At 44.4% G+C, this 25742-nt stretch overlaps 1 protein-coding gene, 1 non-coding gene and 1 pseudogene across 2 annotated transcripts; all 3 read left to right on the top strand.

The window, feature by feature from the left end:
* Positions 1-1328: 1328 nt before the first annotated feature.
* Positions 1329-1447, top strand: LOC142202140 (5S ribosomal RNA). The gene has a single exon (XR_012716015.1). It is a non-coding gene; the product is annotated as a 5S ribosomal RNA (ribosomal RNA).
* Positions 1448-2168: 721 nt separating this feature from the next.
* Positions 2169-2287, top strand: LOC142201523 (5S ribosomal RNA; annotated as a pseudogene).
* Positions 2288-7323: 5036 nt separating this feature from the next.
* Positions 7324-25591, top strand: IMPA1 (inositol monophosphatase 1). Its single transcript, XM_075270357.1, has 9 exons — positions 7324-7415; positions 10450-10518; positions 10753-10886; positions 11371-11475; positions 13455-13500; positions 16448-16556; positions 21352-21460; positions 23611-23762; positions 25062-25591. The coding sequence occupies exons 2-9, from the start codon at positions 10456-10458 to the stop codon at positions 25181-25183; spliced, it is 840 nt and encodes a 279-aa protein (XP_075126458.1). The 5' UTR covers positions 7324-7415; positions 10450-10455; the 3' UTR covers positions 25184-25591.
* The last annotated feature ends 151 nt before the right edge of the window (positions 25592-25742 follow it).

Here is a 25742-nt window from a genome sequence, read left to right as displayed (position 1 = left end):
ATGTCCACTTAATCAGGTGATGGAGCTTTGAGCAAGAATACCTTGGACTTGGTTAACTCGTAGTAGCTTGGGAAGTTAAACTTGTATATATTTGTAGGGATGGCCTGTATCCAGGGGGTTAGTCCTCAACAAAGCTGGGTACAAGTATATAGAAGAGGCGATACAAGTTATCGACGGCAGGGGACCCTCAATTTCCGTCAGATTAGCTATGGGCTCCTTAAATATATATTTGTCCCAAAGACTTACTTGAATAAAGAAATACGTGTGGAGTTCCCAGATGTATGGATACCAGACGGCCTACTCGTAGAGACGTGGAGCTTCAGGGGAAAACACTCCCTGAGGAACATCTTGGAGGCAGAGGAAAAGGCATCTCTGCTTGGAGATTCAGAAGAAAGTATTCTCTGAGAAGAAGCTTGGGTACAGAGGAAAAGACGTCTCTGTTACAATTTCCCGGAGACTTAGCTGCCATTTTTACAGCTTCCCATGTGCTCAGCTCAACACCGAAGACAAAAGACCAAAAAGTTCCCAACCCCCTCTCTAGAGTGGGCGGTCACTCAGCTCCGCCTCCAGGCCAGCCAAGCTCCCTTGAGTGGTCCTGGAGGTCATCTAATTATAATGGACACTCCCTTTACAGTGCCAGCTCAAATTACAATGACAAAGTATAGGCAGGTGTAGTTCACAAAAACATCCACAAGATGGCGCATTAATAGACCCCTGTGTGCTGGCTCTGGAAGAATAGAAATATATAGAAGGAATGAAGGGGGAGGAAAATATTTACCTTATATGAAAATGTCCATGCTATCTCGGTCTGCAAGGATTATTAGAGGGAATTGCACTAGCAGTACCGGGAAATTACAGTACCGCTATCACTCTTAGCAGCTGCAGCGGGCGTGGTGGCCACCAGCGTTGTGGCTTTTTACTTTTAATAATAGCAGGCTTCATTTCCATAGCATCTGGGCCTCCCGCCGGGCTGGAGGCCATAGCTAGTAACCTGCAGACCAATTTACAGGGCAACACAGGCTGAACATCTTTGCAGGCAACGCGCCCTAGGAAAAGAGAAGCCGACTGAAAAGCAGCTTCGCTTCCAGGTACGGACAACCATCTCACCTTCTTCCTTAGCCGACTCCTGGACAACGGGCTCCGGCCCAGCTTGCTCTTTCTTTCACCCCCGGGATGGTTTCTTAGCCCTTGCACTGCTCCTGCTGGAATATGAAGTTCCCTTAAGAGAAGGCAAAAAGTGAAGAAAAAGGCCTAGCGTGGAGTAGTGCAAAGAGCTGCCGGCAGCCAGGCTGCAAAGTAGAAGAGGAGTAAGTGAGAGGCCTGTCTCTGCTTACGGCCACACCACCCTGAACTCGCCCGATCTTGTCTGATTTCGGAAGCTAAACAGGGTCGGGCCTGGTTAGTACTTGGATGGGAGACCGCCTGGGAATACCAGGTGCTGTAGGCTTTTGCTTTTCCTCACTTCCACCAGCAGGGGTTCACTCTCCTCTATGCCATTTTTACATTCACTTTTTACACTGCACACTTGCTTCTTTTACATTCGCTTTCTCTCTTGCGCTCTTTAGTCCTTGCAAAATCCTAGTATTCTCATTCGTACCGCTATCACTCTTAGCAGCTGCAGCCGCAGCGGGCGTGGTGGCCACTAGCGTTGTGACTTTTTACTTTTAATAATAGCAGGCTTCATTTCCATAGCATCTGGGCCTCCCGCCGGGCTGGAGGCCATAGCTAGTAACCTGCAGACCAATTTACAGGGCAACACAGGCTGAACATCTTTGAGGGCAACGCGCCCTAGGAAAAGAGAAGCCGACTGAAAAGCAGCTTCGCTTCCAGGCACGGGCAACCATCTCACCTTCTTCCTTAGCCGACTCCTGGACAACGGGCTCCGGCCCAGCTTGCTCTTTCTTTCACCCCCGGGATGGTTTCTTAGCCCTGCGCAGACCCTGCGCCCAGCCCTTTTGAAAGAGGGCGGCTGCGGCCTGTGACTGGTTGCTGAACCACACCTGTGGGTATAAGGGCCGCCCACAGCCCTTGCACTGCTCCTGCTGAAATATGAAGGTCCCTTAAGAGAATGCAAAAAGTGAAGAAAATGGCCAAGCGTGGAGTAGTGCAAAGAGCTGCCGGCAGCCAGGCTGCAAAGTAGAAGAGGAGTAAGTGAGAGGCCTGTCTCTGCCTACGGCCACACCAACCTGAACATACCCGATCTTGTCTGATCTCAGAATCTAAGCATGGTCGGGCCTGGTTAGTACTTGGATGGGAGACTGCCTGGGAATATCAGGTGCTGTAGGCTTTTGCTTTTCCTTTTCCTCACTTTCACCAGCAGGGGTCACTCTCCTCTATGCCATTTTTACATTCACTTTTTACACTGCACACTTGCTTCTTTTACATTCGCTTTCTCTCTTGCGCTCTTTAGTCCTTGCAAAATCCTAGTATTCTCATTCGTACCGCTATCACTCTTAGCAGCTGCAGCCGAAGCGGGCGTGGTGGCCACCAGCGTTGTGACTTTTTACTTTTAATAATAGCAGGCTTCTTTTCCATAGCATCTGGGCCTCCCGCCGGGCTGGAGGCCATAGCTAGTAACCTGCAGACCAATTTACAGGGCAACACAGGCTGAACATCTTTGCAGGCAACGCGCCCTAGGAAAAGAGAAGCCGACTGAAAAGCAGCTTCGCTTCCAGGTACGGACAACCATCTCACCTTCTTCCTTAGCCGACTCCTGGACAAAAGGCTCCGGCCCAGCTTGCTCTTTCTTTCACCCCCGGGATGGTTTCTTAGCCCTGCGCAGACCCTGCGCCCAGCCCTTTTGAAAGAGGGCGGCTGCGGCCTGTGACTGGTTGCTGAACCACACCTGTGGGTATAAGGGCCGCCCCCAGCCCTTGCACTGCTCCTGCTGGAATATGAAGTTCCCTTAAGAGAAGGCAAAAAGTGAAGAAAAAGGCCTAGCGTGGAGTAGCGTGGAGTAGCGCAAAGAGCTGCTGGCAGCCAGGCTGCAAAGTAGAAGAGTATGGTGGTCTCTGCTGTAATCATTCGGTTGGGGTCATCAAACATCGCTTACATGGTGTCCATGAAGTCTTTGTAGTTATTTAGGCAGACGTCATCGGTTTTGATTAGCGGATTTGCCCAGGCAATAGCTTTGTGTGTTAACAGCATAATGACGCACAGCACCTTTGATCTTTCAGTGGGATACTGGTTTGGATGTGCATCAAAATACAAATTGCACTGGTTTACGAATCCCCTGAATTTATCCCGGTCACCATTGAATCTAAATGGCGGCAATCTTGGGGATGGAGCAGAGGTGGGAATCAGGCCTTGTGCATCCAGCTGTGCAATACGTGCTGTGACCATATTCATGGACGTCTGCAATTCCTGTAGAGCTTGACCTTGCATAGCGATTTTACCAGTGGTCACTTGATCAAAAGATTCCCATTGATGCTTCATATCTTGGACCTCCGCATACATTGCGCCCAAGGTGGCTTCTACCTTTTTGAAGCAGACCTCCCAAGCTTCTTTCCCAACGGACTCCATTGTAGGTGGTATCCTGTCACGGTACTAGTGGTACAGGATCAGGAGTCCAGTCGTCGGGTAATGCAGAGGAGGCTGGAGACAGCATGTGGGTAGCCCACAGGGGGGGCTGAGGTAATAGCCCAAGAGCAGGTGTGCCAATACTAGTCTGTAGAAGTTCAGGAGCTGTATTAGAGCTACGGTGAGCTGGCAGCCAGCAGGTGAAGTTCCAAGGAACTAAAAAAGATCTCTAGCAAAAAGGTCTCCTAGGTGTCCAGGCTGTATTCAGATAGACAGAACACAATACCAACACAACAGGAAGTGTCAGAGTCACCTATATATAGGCAACTCAATCAGGGTAATACAGGGCGGGTTCCAATCATTAGAGGCAGCTGATGAGCCTCAGGAGTAGGTTCCACACAGAAGTCCAACAGGCAGTTAGTCAATAAGCTGAATAGCTCAGGAAGCAAGGAGACACTGGGCAAGACAGCAGGTCACAGGTTCAAATCCTGACAGACATGAATCTAGGAGCAGAGATGGGGGGACATGAATCTGGGGGCAGAGATGGAGGGGACATGAAACTGGGGGCAGAGAGGGAGGGGACATGAAACTGGGGGCAGATGAAGGGCGTATATGAAACTTGGGGAGAGATAGAGTGGGGACATATAATTTACGGGTGACTGTAGGAGGATTATACTGTGTGGGGGCACATGGAAAATGAATGAGAATGGGTGGAGTCAACATAAAAGTGGGTGGAGCTAAATTTGCTGCGGCACGTAGCACATTTTGTCCCTCTTTCAGTTCTTTAAAAGTTGGGAGGTATGTCAAAGACTCCCCCACCCCCCAAAGTCAAATAATAGTCCTGGGGCCGGTCCCCATACCTCTAAAGATGCCGGCCAGCTCTTATGACCAGCCGTATTAGTAATATATAGAATCTCCCATAGATAAAAATACAGTTGTATTGCCGTCTATGGGACTCGCAATCAAATGATTGCAGTTTCAAGCCCCCTATGGGGGCTAATATAATAGTTACAAAAAGAAAAAAAAAGTAAATAAAAGTTTTAAATCACCTCCTTTCTCTAGAATGTATATAAAAGTAGAACATTACTGTGAAACACATACACATTAGGTATTCCTGTGTCCGAAAATGCCCAATCTACTAATATTTTTCCTGTACAGTCAACGTCAAAATCAAAAGTGCCAAACTGCCGGGTTTTTCCACCGTTTTGCCTCTCATTTAAATAAATGTGATCTAAGCAATAGACATTTCCCAAAATGCTATAACTAAAAAACGCTCTATGCATCCCTGTACAGTTACACGGTCACCTGTCAACGTGGCCTTGCAGCTGTTGTAAAACTACAATTTCCATACATTAAATATCATTAAAATTTTTTGATTCAAATTTTTTTTCCCATATTTCTCTCCTCTAAAACCTATGTGCGTCTTAGAGTCCAGTAAGTCTTATAGTCTGAAAAATACGGTATACATATCAGCCTGTTGTACTTTTGTGAGCGGATCAACTCAATAGGGTCCATGTGTATTGGAGCATGTTCTCCAGTACATTATAACATTCCATGATATTAAGTAGTCAATATTGTACCTTGGCCTAGAACACAAAGTCTGCATAGACTAGGAAGGGGCATTGTACAGAGCTCTGTACACTGTATATAGCTTGAGGTCTGCACAGTGTAGTGGTGGCTGCTGGAAACACTTAAATAAGTGCAGGGCTTCTTCTGGTCGTATACTTAGTATATGGCTCCTGGAAGCTGAAACAGATGATCGGGACGTGGTTGCATATCCCTGACCATAATGTGTCTCGCCCCAATATGAGGAGATCAGTACTATGGTATTGTTGGAGGACTGGTAGAGATTTTGCATTGGGGGCCATTGTTACAACTCTGGTCATTTAATATATGATGTGGGCAAGTTATGTGGCAGTTAAATTACACAAAGTAGCCCAAGTCAAAACTATGGAGCTTAACAGGCTCAAAAAGTTATTGTCATGTCCTAAAATGAAGCCTAAGGTCTCACCCTGCAGAAACAAATAGTTTTTGGCTGTTGTGGAAACACAGCTGAAAAAACGCTGTGTTTTACAGTACCTGCAAAGCGAGGCTCGGTTCACATCTGTGTTCGGTATTCCGTTCGGGGAGTCCTCCGAACACAAACCTATATGCATTAAAAGGCAGTTAGCTAAGAAAGCACACGGACATAGACTATAATGGGGTCCTTGTGGTTTCCGCACAAACCATGCGGAGAGAAAAGTACTGCAAGCAGCACTTTTCTCTCCGTCTGATTCGTGTGGACACTGCACGGAAAACACACAGACCCCATTATAGTCTATGGGGTCCATGTGGTTTCTCTGCTGCTTTTTAAAGGGATTCTACCACTAAAACACATTTTTTTCTAGTTACCACGTCGGAATAGCCTTTAAAAAGGCTATTCGTCTCTTACCTGTGGAAGTGCTCTCCGCCGCGCCGTTCGTTCAAAATACCGGTTTGTACCGGTATGCTAATTAGTTCTCTCGCAGCGATGGGGGCGTCCCCATTGCAGCTCGAAAACCGACCGCAGCGCCACCTCTCTGGTCTTCGGTGTCCTCCCCTTGCCTCTTCAGCGTACTGTCGGACGCCTGCGCAGTACGCTCTGTTCGGCGAAGACTGCCGAACGTACTGCGCATGCGCGAAATTGCGGTCCCAGCCATAGTGCGGGCACCGCATTTTCGCGCATGCGCAGTACGTTCGGCAATCTTCGCCGAACAGAGAGCATACTGCGCAGGCGTCCGACAGACGCTGAAGAGGCAAGGGGAGGATACAGAAGACCAGAGAGGCGGCGCTGCGGTCGGTTTTCGAGCTGCAATGGGGATGCCCCCATCGCTGCTCCTGCGATGGGGACGCCCCCATCGCTGCGAGAGAACTAATTAGCATACCGGTACAAACCAGTATTTTGAACGAACGGCGCGGCGGAGAGCACTTCCACAGGTAAGAGACGAATAGCCTTTTTAAAGGCTATTCCGACGTGGTAACTAGAAAAAAAAGTGTTTTAGTGGTAGAATCCCTTTAATGTGCTCAGTATTCTGTTCGGGGGACCCCCAAGTGGGCTCCCCAAACGGAATACCGAACGCAGATGTGAACCAGGCCTGAGACCAAAACAGAAACGTATTGCATTTTATCCCGTGGCACTTTTTTACAGAAAATCTGCAGTTTTTCTGTTTCTATTATACCTATAGGGTATCCAGTGTTTCCATAGGTATAACTGACATGCTGTGATTTACAAAAAAAACATGACTACAGATATTTGGCTGCAATGTGTGGGTGGAAGTTGGAAAATCTGCAACAATAAAACTGCATTTCTGCAACATGGGCCAGTTTTACCTGTGGAAACACAAGTACTTTCCCTATGAGGGAAGAAAAAAATGCAGAGGAAAACGCAGCAAAGCCGCAATGAAAAATGTTGCAGAAAAAAACGTGATGTGACAGTGCCACAGCCGACCACAGGTAGTGTGTGGTATTGCAGCTCAGTTCTATTCACTTCAACGGAACTGATTTAGAAATAAAACAAACTTGCTCTGATAATTCTGAACAATCCCGGATAAATCTCTCCGTCCTACTTGGCTTTCGCTTTCACTTTTACGCCGTTAGTATCACAGTCATTGTGTTATCTTCTATGACTTACTCCAGGCTACAGTCGCCGCTCCTAGCCGGCCACAGCTTGTGTGTGTACGGTTCCCTGTGTAGTGTGCGGTAGAGCTGAGGCGAGAACTCGCTACCTCAGGGACCGCCCACCTACTTGCGGCATAGGCCGAGCTTGCGCATGCGCAGTGTAGCAGGAAGCGTCAGTCTCTGCTTGTCTCTTTATACTGCCGGGTACCGGGGCTGAGGCTGTACCGGAGGAGCAGCTGTGCAAGGTCATTCGTTATACGGTAATGCAAACTACAGAGCTGGGGTGGTTGTGTATGTGTGTGCAGGCTGTGGTGCCCTGTTACCATTGTAGGGATCAGTGGGGGTCTCATTGCCAGGATCCCTACTGATCCAGTCCTGACAGTTCTCTCTATTTAGCTTCTTGCACTTGTATTGTTTCCTATTTCCTTGTATTGTTGCTTCATGTCCTATCTTTTTGCTGACTGTTGCTCACCATATATTCTTACACTGTTAACCAGATTTCTAGTTCATGCATTGTAAGGCTCTGTTCACATCTGCGCCCGGTCTCCGTACCTACCCAAGGCGGGGTCCACATCTGCATTGGAGACTCCATCTCAGAGTCTGCTGAAAAATTGTCAGAGAAAAAAAAAAGTGCACAAAGAATTTTATATGGTGCCACATTGCGACCCCAAGGGTTTTGTGACTTTGATTTCTAGTAAAATCTGAGCACTGTGTCATTGAAGTTTAAGATGTTTTCTGGGCACGATTTTGACCTGTGTTGAGGATCGGTCATTAATACCAGATTGTCTTGTGATCAGCCCCATGTGTGGGACTACCGCCTGTCAGAGCAAGACACATGGCGATGTCCTCAGTGTAGCTGAGTGCAGCTCAGTCCTAACTTACTATGGCTACTATTAATCCTGCTTTCTTCTCCATTTAGTGGCTGCTAAGAACAGCTGATCAGCGGCTGTCCTGGGTATTTGACACCTACTGATCTCATATTAGTGACTAGAGATGAGCGAGTACTGTTCAGATCAGCCGATCCGAACAGCACGCACGCATAGAAATGAATGGACGTAGCCGGCACGCGGGGGGTTAAGCGGCCGGCCGACGTCAAAGCGGAAGTACCAGGTGCATCCATTCATTTCTATGGAGCGTGCTGTTCGGATCGTCTGATCCGAACAGTACTCGCTCATCTCTATTAGTGACCTATTCTAAGGATATCAATATCATTTGCCTGGAAAACCCCTGTAATGGGGCAGCTGTGCCTTCATATGGTGAAACAAGGGGTCCAGTCAGTGGCGTAACTAGGAATGGTGGGGCCCCGGAGTGAACTTTTGACATGGCCCCCCCCCCCCCCAAACGACGCCGAAGACCTCAACCGACTCCCCTCCTCCGCACTCTATTTTGTCCCTTAGTAAGCCCTGCACACAGTATTATGCCCATTAGTGGCCCCAGCACACACAGTATTATGTCCCTTAGTGTCCCCTGCACACAGTATTATGTCCCTTAGTGTCCCCTGCACACACAGTATTATGTCCCTTAGTGGCCCCTGCACACAGTATTATGTCCCTTAGTGGCCCCTGCACACAGTATTATGTCCCTTAGTGTCCCCTGCACACACAGTATTATGTCCCTTAGTGGCCCCTGCACACAGTATTATGTCCCTTAGTGGCCCCTGCACACAGTATTATGTCCCTTAGTGGCCCCTGCACACAGTATTATGTCCCTTAGTGGCCCCTGCACACAGTATTATGTCCCTTAGTGGCCCCTGCACACAGTAATATACCCCTTAGTGGCCCCTGCACACAGTATTATCCCCCTTAGTGGCCCCTGCACACAGTATTATAGCCCATAGTGGACACCCATAAACAACGATTATTATACTCTGGGGTCTGAAAAGACCCCAGAGTATAATAATTGGAGACCCGGGGGGTTAAAAACATAAAAAATTACTGTTTCTTACTTGTCCCCTGGCTCCTACGCTGTCTTCTCCGCTGCCGTCCTTCTTCTATGACGTCGGACGTCACATGACCCGGGAAGCAGGCCGGGTTCATGTGAAGTCAGAGACGTCAGACAAGTAGGAAGGAGGCCTGGCAGGACCGTGGAGAGGTAAGTAACTGTGTTTTTTACGTTCCCTTACCTCTCCCGGTCCGCCAATTATTATACTCGGGGGTCCGAAAAGACCCCCCCGAGTATAATGATAGTATTTGTGGGGCCTGCAGTGTCACTTGCCGATCCCGGCCCAGCCAGGATTGGCAAGTACATAGGGCCCATAACGGCCTATTAAAAAAAATAAAATAAAAAATGCAGCGGTAGCTGCTGTCACCGGGCCCCCTAATATCCCGGGCCCTGTGGCAGCTGCCTCTGCGGTAGTTACGCCCCTGGATCCAGTGGATAAAGGATAACTTCGAATTAATGGAATACGCCTTTTATATTGATGTCTTATTCCTGACCAAGTGACTAGGAAAAGTACTACAAGCTCAGTCTCATTCAGGTGAATGCAGTCCCTTTCCTATCCAGTACACACTGATGATGGATATCTTTGTACAGCACCTTGATATATGTTGGTTCTATATAAGCAATGTTAAATGTCAGCAGCTTGATATGGGCTGCTTGTATTAAAGGGGTTATTCCAAAAAATTTATTTTTAAAAAGTTCCTTTTGGATAGGAATAATTTGCTGTTCAGCGGGGTCTGAATGGAAATGTTTACAACAAATGGGGATATATCTTAAAAGCTCCATTACACATTAGCTGAATGTTGGTTTACCCTTACACTTATTCAGTGTGTATAGGGGTGTCCTAATAGGGTTGAGCCGATCTTGAGATTTCAGGATCGATTTTAAAATCCAATTTCCGATCATTTTCCAGCCATTCGCGATCGTGAAATTTGCTCAATCACCGATCTTTCCTGATCGCTCAACCTTATGTCCTAACTCTCTCAGGTCCTCAATGATTGGTGGAGAAGGCATTTTGGACTTCAACAAAGCTGTTTTCCACCTGAGGAGATACCTTTGGTAGCAGCAGCTTCCCTTCTCTCCTGTGCATGAATGTGAAGTTGGAAATAATGTCTAGCAGATGGCAGCTGTCCATGTGTATGGGATCTTGTTTATCCAAAGAAGGTAGATTTACAAAAAGGAAGTGATCAAATGGAAGGGATCAGGCTGTATACACACCCTTATGTATGTACTGTGACATATATGACAGCCAAGAATTATTTTTAATGATATAACAGATTTAACGTCCATTTGTATAATTTTTTTGTGATGAGATTTTTGTTTTGTTTTAATTTAATTCTTATTTATTTTTTAAAGGTTAAAATGGCAGATCAGTGGCAAGAATGTATGGAGTTTGCTGTCCAAGTAGCAAGAAAAGCTGGAGCCGTATGTATTGAGTAATATGGTTAATAGCCATGTAAAGTCCCCCTGCATCCTCCCTGCACTCCATTCACTTCTATGCGACTGCAAACTTCGACATGACAGATCATAGACGGATTTCAAAATGTCACTTTCTTTATCATTTTAAGATTCTGACTAATGCTGGATTGATGGATTTTAGATAAATATGATCATGTTGTAGTCATTTTATGTATCCTAATGGTTATCCCCTGCATACAGGTGGTCTGTGCAGCATTGAAGGAGGACGTTTCAGTGATGGTGAAGAGCTCCCCCGCTGATCTGGTGACTGCTACGGACCAGAAAGTTGAAGAAATGATAATATCAGCAATCAAAGAGAAGTATCCATCTCACAGGCAAGGCTATATAAAATATTGTATTACTTTGTGGGGACTCTATGAATCGTGTTAAGTTAAAAAAAAACTGCAGGTATATTATACAATTAAGCCTTAAAGGGGTTTTCAGGCCCCAAATGTAGTTTACATACTGATGACCTGTCCTGAGGATAGGTCACCAGTATGATGTACATAGGATCAGGCATGTTTAAAAGTCTAATCCTACCTTCCCCAACTTCAGCCAGAGAGTACAGGGTCACCCCTATATACGTCAGATGGTCGGCCAGTTTGCTGACATTTATCTGATGCGTATCACTCTTGTACACTCACGTGCTATTTGTGCCACAATATTCTCTCTTGGCAAAAGCATTTTTTTATTTTTGGTTTATAAATCCTTTATATATCACGGTTGTCATACTATATACATGTACACGCTTATTGAAAATCTTCCTCCATCAATGTGTATTATGTGGCTGTAGCGGCTGAAATGTTTCATCTCTTCCAGTTTCATCGGTGAGGAATCTGTGGCTGCTGGTCAGGGAAGTACTTTGACGGATAACCCAACGTGGATTATCGATCCCATTGATGGCACAACTAATTTTGTTCACAAGTAAGTGATCTTTGAATTCAGGTACAGTTTTAGGCGTTGTTATGGATCTGATAACATTTGAAGAAAATATGACATGACTTTGCTTAAATGGGGTGTTGTATAATGGTAAAAGAAGGCCTGAGAAATATGATACAATACAATTGTGACAAAATTGCAGCATGAAATTCTGACCCATGGTAAACCAACAAAACTTACAGAGGTTTTCCCAGCTAAAAATCTTGATGACATCCTAAAGATGGGACATTGATATCAGAGCTGTAGGGGTCTGACACCCAGTCACTTATTCTCAGCAGCTGGAACACAGAGAATGGAGCAGGACGCAGACAGGGATATTCTCTGTGTAGGGTTGGAACTGAGTCACTGCAGCATAGGTCCCATTCAAATAAATAGGATCTGATGTGCCGTACCTGATTTGACCACTACACAGAGAACAGCGCTGTCTGCTTCTTGCTCTATTTCCTGAGTATTAGCTACTGAGTACAGCTGATCGGTGGGGGTCTAACTAATTTGATATTGATAATCTATCCTTAGGATCATAAGATATTTTAACCCCAGAAAACCCCTTTAGACCGGGGCATCATGTTGCTTAAATGGGGCTGTTTGCCCACCGCAGAAAAAAAAGAGGCGTTTTACAGTCACAGCAAAGTGCATGGGAATCTATGAAACAATCGTATTGAAAGATAGACATTTGCCTTTCATCAGGTCACAGTAACCAGAATATATTTTCCGAGCACTATATCCCAGACCAACGGGCGTGTCGTTTTAGCAAACATATTGTCTATGGTTGCATCATTTTATAATGTGGAAAATGAATCTAGGAACGTCTGGTTTGACCTTATGTGCCAGTGTGTAGAATTTCGCTGATCTGTTGTGAGATATGTATCCCTGGAAACTGCATGTACTTGTACCGGCCCAGATGGACAGATTAGTATAATCTGCTGTACTCTGCTATGGGGTGTTTTTATTCAACTGATTCTAAGGCTGGGTGCACACCACGCTTATTTGATGAAAAACCGCGCATAGTTTTTAATTGCAGTAATGAGTAGCACCTATTACTATACATGTTACCTGTATGTTAACAAGCATTAGACTGAAAACCTCTGGTCTGTTGGCCTACCGTGAGATACATAGTAACATGTTATTTGTTACTGCAATTAAAAATCACATACAGTTCTTCAGACAAAAAAGCACTGTGTGAACCTGGCCTAAAACTGGCCATACACTTTATATTTTGGATGGCCGTAATGCTCATGTCCTATTAATGATGCTATCATTCATACACCCCTACCACAAAAATAAAAAGGTTTTCTGGCCCCAAATTGAATTTTCATACTGATGGTAATGATAACATCAGTGACACCCGGAGTACACGCAGGTCATCTGTTCTGGCAGCCTCCAGGTGCTGTAAGATGCTAGTGGACAGGCGGCGCGTACCCTCCTACTCAAGTAATAGGAGCGGCACTGCGGTTAATCGGAACCACCTCTATGTAGTGGATGTGGCTGCTATTTCTTGGCATATAGGGCTCACAATCTACCTTTTTTCCTATCAGTATGTCTTTGTAGAATGGGAGGAAATCCACGCAAACACGGGTAGAACATACAAACTCCTTGCAGATGTTGTTTCTGGTAGGATTCGAACCCAGGACTCCAGAGCTGCAAGGCTGCAGTGCTAAAACTGAGCCACCACGTTGCCCATGTGGCTGCTATTTCTTGAATTGGATTAGCCTTGCAGACGCCGCCCATCCACTAGCAGCTTCCATCACCCTGCGGCCTCTAGAACAGATGATCCCTGCAGAGTCCGGGGGTCAGATACAGCTACTTGGGGAAACAAAAAAAAAATTATAGCTCTTGTAATGTTACTTCTGTATTTTGCCAAGTTGTTTGGACAACCTGGACATTTATTTGTGGTTATTTCTGTATGTGGATGTCTGCCATTGTACTTATATTATTAAAAGTGAGATTTCTTCTTGTTTACCAAGGTTTCCCTTTGTGGCTGTATCAATTGGTTTTGCAGTGAATAAACAGGTAGGTTTATTTATGGCTGAAATTCTAGATATTTTTATTTTATTTTTTTACATATTCAATACATCTAGGTATTTAGGTTAGGTTAACACACTCAGGATTTGAGGATTTTGCTAAGACAGCCTTACATGTGAGATTTCGGGTGGCTATCGTGAAGGAGTCATTAGGGCAAAATTGGGATTAATTGGGCATTTCACCTCAATTACAATTAATGATGGTTATTTTAGGAGGTGAGAATGTGTTGGGCGAATCTCTCAGTTTTTGCCTGGCGATGTCTTTTAGATGAAACAAGTCCAAACTTTAATTGCTATTATTAGGCTAAGGGCCCACTGCATAAAGGCATTGCATGAATAACCACAGCGGTAACGCATCGCAGTTCTTCCCGCAGCGCTTTTGACAGAACGTTCACACAGTTTTCCGCTGTGGACTTTCTGCTTCCATTATACCTATAGGGAAACTGCTGGCGTTTCTGTAGGTATAAATGACATGCCACAATTTCCAAAACGGTGACTGTTTTGGAAATGGCCGTGCGTCCACAGAGTGTATTTTACCTCAAATTGGGTCACTTTGTTGTGACTGTAAAACGCCACTGTGGAGTTTATTCCACATGGGTCCCAGGCCTTATACTCTTCGGACCCCTGGGTGTAAGTACTGGAGACCCATGGGAGCAAATAGTAATTCCAGTTTGGGCATGTGAAACTGCCCTATCTAGGTAAAAATAGGACTTTGTGAGTAAGCCACAAATTATATAATAGGATGTGAAAATCTGCATCAAACATTCTCAGTTCTGCAATGTGTAAACATATGCTCTATATGCGAAAACCCTGATCCCATGCAGCACCCAACGAACCTCATTGACTTTATAATGAAGTCTGTTTGGGATTGAGATTCCTGATGTAGCCTCCAAAGCTGATGTCCACTTGTCACCGGGGCGGGTGAAAAAAAATAATCTGCTCTGGTGTCTCGCAACGGAGTCCAATCCTGCTGCTCTGGTGTTTTCTTCTGAAGAAAGACCCTGCCAGGCATGACGGCTCAAGCCAATCAGCAGCCTAAGGAGAGGGGCATGGGACGTCACAGTGTGGTGGGGACTTAAGCCAAAGCAAGACAGCAGAGCAGCAGGACAGAACCATGATTGAAGACACCAGAGCATCGGGGACACGTGTGTTTGTGTGTGTGGTTTTTTGTTTTTGTTTTGTTTTTTAAATATTTCATTTTCCCAGCCTCATATTAAAAATATGGTTATCTTGGACAACCCCTTTAAAGAAGACCTTTCATCAGATTGGGCACAGTCAGTTCCATATACTGCTGGAAAGCCGACAGTGCGCTGAATTCAGGAACGCCCTTCTGACTGTAAAGAGCTACGGTACTGGGACTGGTAGCGCTTTACCCAGGGCACAGATCGAGAAAGTGCGCTGAATTCAGGCTATCGGTCCCGGTACCGTAGCTCTTTACAGTCAGAAGGGCGTTCCTGAACTCAGCGCACTGTCGGCTTTCCAGCAGTCTATGGAACTGACTGTGCCCAATCTGATGAAAGGTCCTCTTTAAAGAAGACCTTATATTACTTGGGGCACATGTGGTTTTATATACCGCTAGAAAGCCGACATTGCGCTGAATTCAGCGCACTGTCGGCTTTCACGATCTGTGCCCCAGGTGAAGATCTATCGGTACCGGTACCGTAGCTCTTCACCATCAGAAGGGCGTTCCTGACAGTCTCTCAGGAATGTCCTTCTTCACAGCAGCTCTTATAGCGCTGTACTGTGAGAGCGGGGAGGAACGCCCCCTTCAGTACTTGTCTATGGACAAGTACTATCAGGAGGGGAGGGGGCATGTGCCCCAAGTGATGAAAGCTTCTCTTTAAGATCCTTAGAATGGCATCTTACAAGAATTAAAAACAAAATTTTAATTTTATCCAATTTTTTTTTACACACAAAGCCCTGCATTTAACACAGTGTAGCGGTCTCCTAAATGGTAACTTATTATACAATCTTATAATGCTCTGCCTGATGTGTAAAAATAGCATTGCTTTAGTAGAAGACTTTCATTGCTGTTCCTCCTTCAGAAGGGTGACATTATATATAAATTTAGACATTGAGCCTATAATTTGTGGTTTAAAGGAATGGAAGAAAAGTCTCCAGAGGGAGCAGACAGGGCGTTGCCTGTTGGTCTCTTAGGCATTTCGGTGGGCAGATTAACCCCTTATTACTGTTCAGTTTTAAAGGGCTTTTGTGAGCAAACCATATTGATGACATATCCTTATGGTGTGTGTGGGGGGAGGGAGCACTCTGACACTTGGGACTCCTACTGGCATGTATGTGACACACCGCTCAGTTCACGTTGGTCAGACCACAGTAATTGAACCCTTGTGTTATTAGTGGGATAATCCCTGTAACAAAAAGTTAAAATATAGTTTTGCTGCTTGCAGCTGCCACTTTGGGGGAGTTTGCTAGTAGCAAATGTATTATTTTATTGAATGGAAGATGTATAAGAAATCTGCACTTGGAAGCTTCTGATTCTCTATGTGCAGATCAGATGGTGTTGCGAGCCTTGCTGGCAATACTTGGGAAAAGTATGTAAAACTTACAAATTTCAGTATATAGGGCTATCCTGACGTAGGATACTTCTGGTATAACTATAGAATAAATGTATGGCTCTTTATTAGAGATGAGCGAGTACTGTTCGGATCATCCGATCCGAACAGCACGCTCGCATAGAAATGAATGGACGTAGCCGGCACGCGGGGGGTTAAGCGGCCGGCCGCCGTCAAAGCGGAAGTACCAGGTGCATCCATTCATTTCTATGGAGCATGCTGTTCGGATCGGCTGATCCGAACAGTACTCGCTCCTCTCTACTCTTTATGTGTGTGTACTTTATATAATCTCTTCAAACACATATTTTGTTTCTGGGCCTTCAATTTTTTTTTATTTATTTTTTTTTCTGTTTTTACTCCTAGGTTGAATTTGGTGTTGTATACAGCTGCGTAGAAGACAAGATGTACACCGGCAGAAAGGGAAAGGGTGCCCATTGTAATGGTCAGAAATTGCAAGTTTCTGGGCAGAAAGGTAAGCATTACTTTACAGTTTGGTCAGCTCGATATTGACTCTTTGCGCATAGCGTAATCTAGAGACCAGGTTTTATTTCTTTTTCTTTGCATGTGCAACAGGGAATTGCGTATTATCCAGACAATGTTCCTTAAGCCGGGGCCCCACGTGGCATAAGCGCCGCGATTTGCTTGCGGCAGAAACGAGACGTTTTACAGTCAGAGTAAAGTGAACTTTTCATCTAAGCGCAGCAGGAGGAACCATGATGCGTTGCCATCGTGTTTTTTCCTGCAGCGCTTTTTAGCTGTGGGACTCAACGTGGGGTCTTAACCTTAGATGGGCATCAGTTGTACAAAAGCATTATGTTAAAAATGGGCTAAATCTGTGTAATATTTGTTACAACTGATGTAGCAATCATAAAATTTTCTGACTGTAGAGACCAGTGATACTAGTCTAAAGATATGACAATTATGGCCTTAGGGCTCGTTCACATCTGCGCCCGGTCTCCGTTCTGCAGGTTTCTATTTCCTGCACAAAACTGGGCAGGAGACGGAAACCTGCAGGACTCTTTCATACCCATTCATTTGAATGGGTTTGAAAGATGTCTGGCCGTGAGCTCTCCGCCGTGAAACCGTTTTTTTAAAACCGGTGGTCGGACATGTCGGACATGCAGTACCTTGTGTCTGATTTTTAAAAAACGGTTTTGCGGCGGAGCGCATAAAACGCTCATGGCCTGACCCGATCTGACAGGTTTCCATCTTCTGCATGCAGAAGACGGAAACCACAGAACGGACTGCCGAATGCTAGTGTGAACCTAGCGTTAGTGTAGTTTTTGGAGAATTGACCAGTTTAACGCTGTCAAGTTCTGGGCAGGCACTGATACAGGAAAGTTTGCTACCTGTGTTGGCGCAGAGACAGCTGGGAAAGCGTCATTTGAGTAAGAGCTGTACACATCACGTTTTGATCATCTGTTTAACAGATCAGTTATATGGGTGCAGACGGAGGGCTAGCCATACAATAGTCAGTGTTTTTTAAAAAATAATAGTAATTCACCTTCTTCTATTAGTTTAATAGGAAAGAAAAGTTGGGCAGACTTTTTTTTTTTTTTTTTTTTGACCTACATGAAAAACGGACACAGACCGATTTGTTGGCTGTGTTCTTTCAAAAACTTTCCACTGATTCTGTGAGGTATTACAGCTAAGATTCATTTAATTTCAATGGAGATCAACTGTAATACCAGACAGGACCCATGGAATTAAAGCAGCAATATTTTTCTAATCCTGTACACTATGTAATCTGCAGCAGCTCAATCCTGCCATGGAGGTTTGGTATAGGAAAGCACAGTGCCATCTATGGCAGGGATTAAATTACCGTATATACTCGAGTATAAGCCAACCCAAATATAAGCCAAGGCCCCTAATTTTACCACAAAAAACTGGGAAAACTTATTGACTCGAGTATAAGCCGAGGGGGGGAAATGCAGCAGCTATTGGAAAATATCAAAAATTAAAATGTTTTTGGGTGCAGTAGTTGCTGGGGGAGGGGATGGGGTGTTTTGGTTGTCTGTCTGCCCCTTCCCTGAGCTTGAGGACTGAGTTGTTTTTTTTCCCCCACTTGGAATTCAGTCTGGCTGAATATAGGGGATCTGCAGTGCTCCTATTAACCCCCTCCCGACGGAAAAGGAGCACTGCAGATCCCCTATACTCGGTAGACACAGGGATACCTGATGTGTATGTGTTTCACATTAATTTTCTACTTTTATATGTATTTTAGGGAAAGGAGGGATTTAGAACTCTTATTTACTTTATCTCTTTTAACCCCTTCCCGACATGCGCCGCCATTTTGGCAGGAATCGCCGGCTCCTGGAGCATGCTCCAGGGCCGACGTCATGTTGCCATGACAGCCGGGAGCCTTGTTAAAGGCTCCCAGCCGGTCTGCAAATTTTCTCTTTTGCAGGCTGGTGTATGCAGCCTGCAAAAGAGATGATGTTTTTTTGCAATGCATTAGCATTGTAATGCATTGCATTAGTGATCAGACCCCCTGGGGTTCAACACCCCTAGGGGGTCTAATAAATGCAAAAAAAAAAAGTAAAAAAAAATATAAAAAGTATTAAAAGTTCAAATCACCCCCCTTTCCCTAGAACAAATATAAAAGTAGTTAAAAACTGTGAAACACATACATGTTAGGTATCCCCGCGTCCGAAATCGCCCGCTCTACAAATCTATACAAATATTTTTCCTGTTTGGTAAACGCCGTAGCAGGAAAAATAGTCAAAAGTGCCAAACCGCCGTTTTTTCACTGTTTTGATTCTGATAAAAATTTGAATAAAAAGTGATCAAAGCAATAACATTTCCCGAAAATGGTAGAACTAAAAAGTACACCCGGCCCCGCAAAAAAAGACGCCCTATGCATCCCCGTACACCTATGTATAAAAAAGTTACGGCCGTCGGAATATGGCGACTTTTAGAAAAAAAAAATTTTAACACCGTTTTGGAATTTTTTTTAGGGGTCAAAATGTAAATAAAACCATATAAATTTGGTATCCCTGGAACCGTACCGAAACACAGAATATAGGGGACATGTCATTTTGGCTGCACAGTGAACGCCGTAAAACCAAAGCCCGTAAGAAAGTCGCAGAAATGCATTTTTTCTTCAAATCCACCCCATTCTGAATTTTTTTCCTGCTTCCCAGTACATTATATAGAATAATTAATGGTAGCATCATGAAGAAAAATTTGTCTTGCAAAAATTAAGACCTCATATGGCTCTGGGAGCGGAGAAATAAAAAAAGTTATGGGGTTTAGAAGGAGGGGAGTCAAAAACGAAAATCAAAAAATGCCATCGGCGGGAAGGGGTTAAAGCTGCTTTTTTTTTCACTATTTTACGGAAGATTCTATACATTACTATTGTGGCTGATCATAGACCCCCCCCCAAAAAAAAAAAAAAAAAAAATTAAATATATATATATATATATATATATATATATATATATATATATATTTAATTTTTTTTTTTTTTTTTTTTTGCTTGACTCGAGTATAAGCCGAGGGGGGCTTTTTCAGCACTAAAACACGTTATTAGTTGGTAACCTACACTAAATTTGCTGGAGCATTTAACTCTTAGTCTACCTGTACACAAATTTCATAAATAAAAAATGGACGAAACAGTACATTTTTTTTTCGCAGTAGAATTTCACACTTTTTTTTTTTCATTAAATTGACCAGTGAAAACTGAAAAAAATAGGACATGTCCTATGTTTAGAGTGCCATTTGATACCGTCCATCAAAATACAGATATGTGAATATCCTCATTGTGTTCTTAAAATATGGCCATGTGACACGTTTCTATACATGAGATTTTAGGAGAAAACATAAGCAACATGCAGTAAGGCAAGTGGTAAATATGAGGTAAAATATAAGTTAATGAAGATTAATATAGTGATTAGATTTCATGTTGACTAAGTAACAATATCTAACAATTTCATGTGTTTCTGTATCAATATCAGCCCTCAGTGAAATTTTATTTTTGTACAATTATTTTGCGATTCAGAGAGAAATCCTTCAGAGAAGATGTCTGACTGCTTGTACTGTAGTCCTTATAAGATAATCCTTTTAATAGTCCCACAGTAGTATATAACAAGAGAGAAACACATACAAGCTCATGGCAGATAGAGAAATCCTAGGAATCCTAGCAACTAAAAAGAAAGAAACACAGACACACTGCAGGATCATTTAGTTCTCTGTGTGAAGTGATGTTAATAATACAGCCTACTGCGGTTGTAGGACATGAGGAGGGGGGGATCACAGCATATAGATATAACAGGCAGAAACGTTTTTTTGCTGAGGTGGGGGACATATGTAGCTATCACGATAACATGTGGTAGTTCTTTGGTAGGTAGTGAGATCTCCTGCTCACAGCTGATAGTTTGGTATCTTTTATCAGCACTATTGTCCATTAACCACAAAAAACGTCCTTCATCACAGCCCTCCTCTTTTCTTCTTAGCACTGTGTTCTACTGCTCAAAGACGTCTGAAGCCATCCAGGTAAACAGGGTGCTGCTCTCTTGCCAAGCCTCCATAAACTCATGGGGTAGGTGGGTGATGGTAGGCTCCCAGGCTGTAACAGAGTCCCACGTGTCCACAGTAATAGAAAGAAATACCAGTCACACATCAGCAATAGACGCCAAAAATCATCTCCTTGAAAGAAGAAGTCCACACATCCATGCAGGTTTCTCCTCCATGCCGCATGGTGAAACATGCTGTCCTTAGCTCCTGGGGGGATGGTAACAGGCACATGTGCAAACAGGAAAACTCCAGCTGATTCAGGTCTTGAGTCTTGTCCATGCTTAACCATAAAAACAAAAGGAAAAATATACTCCACAGGGTCTTCCATTCGATTTATAGTTGCTAATTCATAGTGCTAGTTTGCTTGGTTATAGGATTCTTGAAGATACAGACAAAACGAGTGAAAAAGGAAGATGAAGGTTGCTCCCAGCTTGGAGCTCTGTATCGAGGCAGCCACTCAAGGCGGCGCCATGATAGGCGATTATGTCTGCTGTTTGGAGGGGTACAGACTTGAGTCAGACTGCTTCCCTGATTGATTCCTTTCTGAACGGGACATTGCAAGCTGTACTTTACGAGAAAACCTGCAGGCTGCAGAAGATAAACGACTACATTTTTAATACAATTAAGAAAACAGTTTTTAGACCAAAAGACTATGTAATGGTAAATAATGCAATCTGAGGTGGTCATTGCCTTTAAGCTATATAAAAGGAGAAACCTTTTAAATACTATTGTGTTTTTTTTTTACTTTGCAGATATCACAAAATCTATGATTATTACAGAACTGGGATCAAATCGTGACCCTGAAGTTATTAAAATTGTTCTGTCTAACATGGAGAGGCTGCTGTGTATTCCAATCCATGGGTAATAATCACTTTTCTGACAAATTGGTAATGCTTTGTGTGATTTAGATTGTTTGGTTATGTTTGGAGAAGTATTCCTTGTTTTTAAAATGCCTGTCGACGGCTGCAGAGATACCTGCACATCCTTGTAGTGTTAGAATATCCAGATCAGCTCTGCCATAAGTAAAGTACTCCTCCTGTAACTGGGGCTAGTGTATCAGAGGTAAATTGGCCATTTTAACGTGCCTTTTTGTTTTACACAACGTGTCTTAATACAAAGTACAGTGTAACAAAAAAGGTGTCTCTACTACACCCACATCACAGGTTGTACTCCTGCCCCTGGTAATACAAAACTGTGCCACACACATTTTGTTTACTATGTTAGAATGACTGCATGTTGTACGTATTACATGAAATACTGTTGCTATATAATCTCTGGTCTCTTTGTTCTCTATATTGGTGTGTCTGCCTGCTTGCCGTCTAGTTAGAAGCAGCGCTGCAGGGCATTCAGCTCAGGTGAACAGAGCTAAACACCAGTACCCTGCACCACCTATGCTATATAGAGGGACTGGTGTAACCATTAGAGCTTGGAGGCTTTCATTCTTAGGTGGGACCCGTATCTGTCTGACCTGAATGTCTACGGTAGGAATGCCGCTTTAAAGGGATACTATCATGAAAAAAACTGTTTTAAACTACTAACACGTAGGAATAGCCTTTATATAGGCTATTCATCTCTTACCTTTATCTTGTAGGTCTGCGCCGCCATTTTTGAATTTTTCTTCTTTATGCTAATTGCACTCAGAAAGCACAGGAGGCGTACCCTCTTTGCTATGAGCGCAGCATTCCCGCGCCACCTTTCTTCTGCTCCATCCGGCATTCTCCTCCTTTTCACTCCTCTTTTTACAGGAGACTACTGCAAAATGGCCGACGAAACAGCCGACTGCGCATGTGGCATGCCCCCTGTGCTTTCTGAGTGCAATTAGCAGAAAAATTCAAAAACGGCGCCGCAGACCTTCAAGATAAAGGTAAGAGTTGTATAGCCTTTATGAAGGCTATTCCTACGTGCAAAACTCTAATCTTAGATGAGCTTTGTCAAGTTTACACCTACTAAGTTGTAGATTGCAGGGGCTCGAACTACTGTTCCTCCTTGGTCTTGAACTTGGAGTGTTCCTGGCTGAAAGAACAGTGTTTATGCAGACTTGTTGTCTCTTCATTCCCTTCTGTGGGACTGACAAAGAGAAGGGAAGTACAACACTGTAAGATCTCCAACAAACCCATAGAGATTAAAGGGATTGTCACATTAAAGACACATTCCATATCCACAGCATAGGGGATAAGTGTCACATCGCTGGGGGTCTATTCGCTGGGTTCCCCAGTGATCAGCAGAATGGGGCCCCGCTGAAGAGCTATCGGTGCCAGTACTGTAGCTCTTCACTGTCAGAAGGGTGTTTCTGATAGTCAGTCAGGAACACCCTTCCTCACAGTATCGTCTATTGCACTGTACTGTGAGAGGGGGTGTTGCTTACCGCCCAGTGATGATGCTGAGCGGTGAGGAACGCGCCCCCCCCCCCAGTATTTGTCTATGGACAATACTGTCAGGAGGAGGGGAGAGAGGTGTTCCTCCCCGCTCTCACAATACAACGCAATAGGCGCTACTGAGAAGAAGGGCATTCCTGACTGATTGTCAGAAGCCTCCTTATGGGTGAAGTGTCAGTGCACTTGTGTGAACGACAATCCAATCACTGCTGTGGGGCTGTCTGTACTGCACATATAGGGGACTGGGGAACTTTCAGTAAACCCGTTCTGATTGCTGGCAGAGTCTGATGTCCAGTGATGTGATACTTATTCCCTATCCACAGGACAAGGGATAAGTATCTTTTATGGGACAACCCCACTAATATAGCGGCAGCACATCTGCTCTAGTAGTGTTTCATTAAGGCCGGGCTACATCAGATCCCTTAATCGATGGAGGTGCAAGGGGTTGGACCCCATTGATCTACAACTTTGTAGACTTTGAACAACTACTTTAAGCTAAGGATCATGTTCACATCAACAGCACAAACTTAGTAGGAGCTCTCTATAATCTCCCAACCCAAAAATATAATCTTCAAATCCAAATGGGTCTGTGGTTTAATGAATAATGTTCTCATCGGAGCTTACTTGTACCTCTAGGATCAGGGCAGTGGGTACAGCTGCTGTGAACATGTGCTTGGTGGCTACAGGAGGGGCTGATGCTTACTATGAGATTGGAATCCATTGCTGGGACATGGCAGCTGCAGCAGTCATTGTTACAGAAGCTGGAGGGGTTGTCCTGGACGCCAAAGGTTTGTACGTGCACAAGTGTGAGCTATGGATGAGGAACGTGCTTACTAGATAACTCTTGTTACACATTCATTATAAAGTTAGTACCGTATTTTTCGGACTATAAGACGCACTTTTTTTCCACCAAATTTGGGGGAAAAAGAAGGGTGCGTCTTATAGTCCGAATGTGGCGCCTGGCATCCGCTGTACTAGAGAGACTGATGCCGGCAAGGGATAGATGCAGGTGCCGGGGCCTGAGACATCGCTGCGCTCCTCTGCCCTGCATGAAGCCAGCAGCGGCAGGGGCGATGCTATTCTGCTCCTCCGTCCCCCCGCCGCTGGCTTCATGCAGGGCAGAGGAGCGCAGCGATGTCTCAGGCCCCGACACCTGTGATGGCGTCTATCCCTCGCCGTCATCCGCCTCTCTAGTACAGCGGATGCCGGGTCTGTAGTCAGTATTGGCGGCCCCTTCTCCCCCGGGGCCGGTCCCCACCGGCCCCGTACCTGTGAAGTTGCAGGCCGGCTCCTGCGCGGCGATATCGCAGGAGCCGACCTGTTCGGGTGACAGCCGGGAGCCTAATGAGGCTCCCAGGCCTGTCACTGCTGTATTAGTATTGCGGCTGGGTCTATGACCAGCCGTAATATGTCCCATAGACGGCAATACAGTTATATTGTCGTCTATGGGACTTGCAACCAAGTGACCGCAGGTTCAAGCCCCCGGGGGGGAAGAAAATAGTAAAAAAAAGCTATAAAAATATTAAATAAAAGTTCTAAATCACCTCCTTTTCCTTCACCTCCTTTTCCTAGAATATATATAACAGTAGAAAATCATATATCATAAACCGCCGGGGTTTTTTTTCAATAAAAGTTGATCTAAGCAATAGATATTCCCCAAAATGGTAAACTAAAAAGTACATCTGGCCCCACAAAAAAAAACACTCTATGCATCCCCGTACAGCTGCAGGGTCACCTGTCAATGTGGCCTTGCAGCTGTTGCAAAACTACAACTCCCATATAATAAATATTTTACCATTTTTTGCTTCAAAATTTTTTTTCCCTATTTTCCTCCTCTAAAACCTAGGTGCGTCTTATAGTCCAGTTCGTCTTATAGTCTGAAAAAATACGGTAGTTGCAGCAATAACAATACAACACTTGGCTATCTGAGAGTCCTATAGACGTTGAGCGGATTGGCAAAGCACCTCCATACCAGGAGGTTTGGGACCCCCCTATAGTCATACATTTTTCACCTATTTCTTTAAACCCCTTTAAAATAATTTCAGTAGCTTTACAGACAGTTCAATGCCCATGGGTTTTTTTTGCAGGAGGGCCTTTCGACCTGATGTCCCGTAGAGTGATTGCAGCAAGCAGTAAGGAAATCGGAGAACGTATCGCAAAGGAACTTCAGCTCATACCAGTGGTGCGGGATGATGGCAGAAAGGAGTAAACCAATGTGTAGGGTTTAGTTGCACTTGTATTTATTGAAAAAGCCAATCTTACTCCAACTCCAACATGTAACAAGAGCTTTATCTATGATGTAGGATCCTGTGATCAGAATCTACTCCATGTCTTCAGGGACTTTGCCTATTAGTGATGAGAATAAATGCTAGGGCAATACAGGGATCTGTTTTTAGCATTTCCAGTATAAATCGTTGAGTACACAATGGTCATACAAGAAGGAACTGAATGATTGGAAAATGACTTGGAGGTTGTTGTGTAAGGTGTCCTACCCAAAATGTGGAATCGTATATGTCTTATTGGCCACATGCACTGTATATCTCTTATACCGCACTGACCATTTTCAATGTGTTTGTGTGAAGCTGAAATAAACTGATTTTATTTTTGATTTCTGAAAGTTGTCGGCCATGTTGATGTATTAATAGCAAGAAAAAAATGGTTAGTCTGCAAAGTAATGTCCTTATATTAGTAAGAAATGTTCTCATCTCATTGTAAGTACGGTAGTTCATTAACAGTATATAACTCTCAGCATCACCAGATATAGCTCC

This window comes from Leptodactylus fuscus, chromosome 4 (assembly GCF_031893055.1).
Source record: "Leptodactylus fuscus isolate aLepFus1 chromosome 4, aLepFus1.hap2, whole genome shotgun sequence".
Lineage (NCBI taxonomy): Eukaryota > Metazoa > Chordata > Amphibia > Anura > Leptodactylidae > Leptodactylus > Leptodactylus fuscus.
This window is presented reverse-complemented; position numbering and strand designations above follow the sequence as displayed.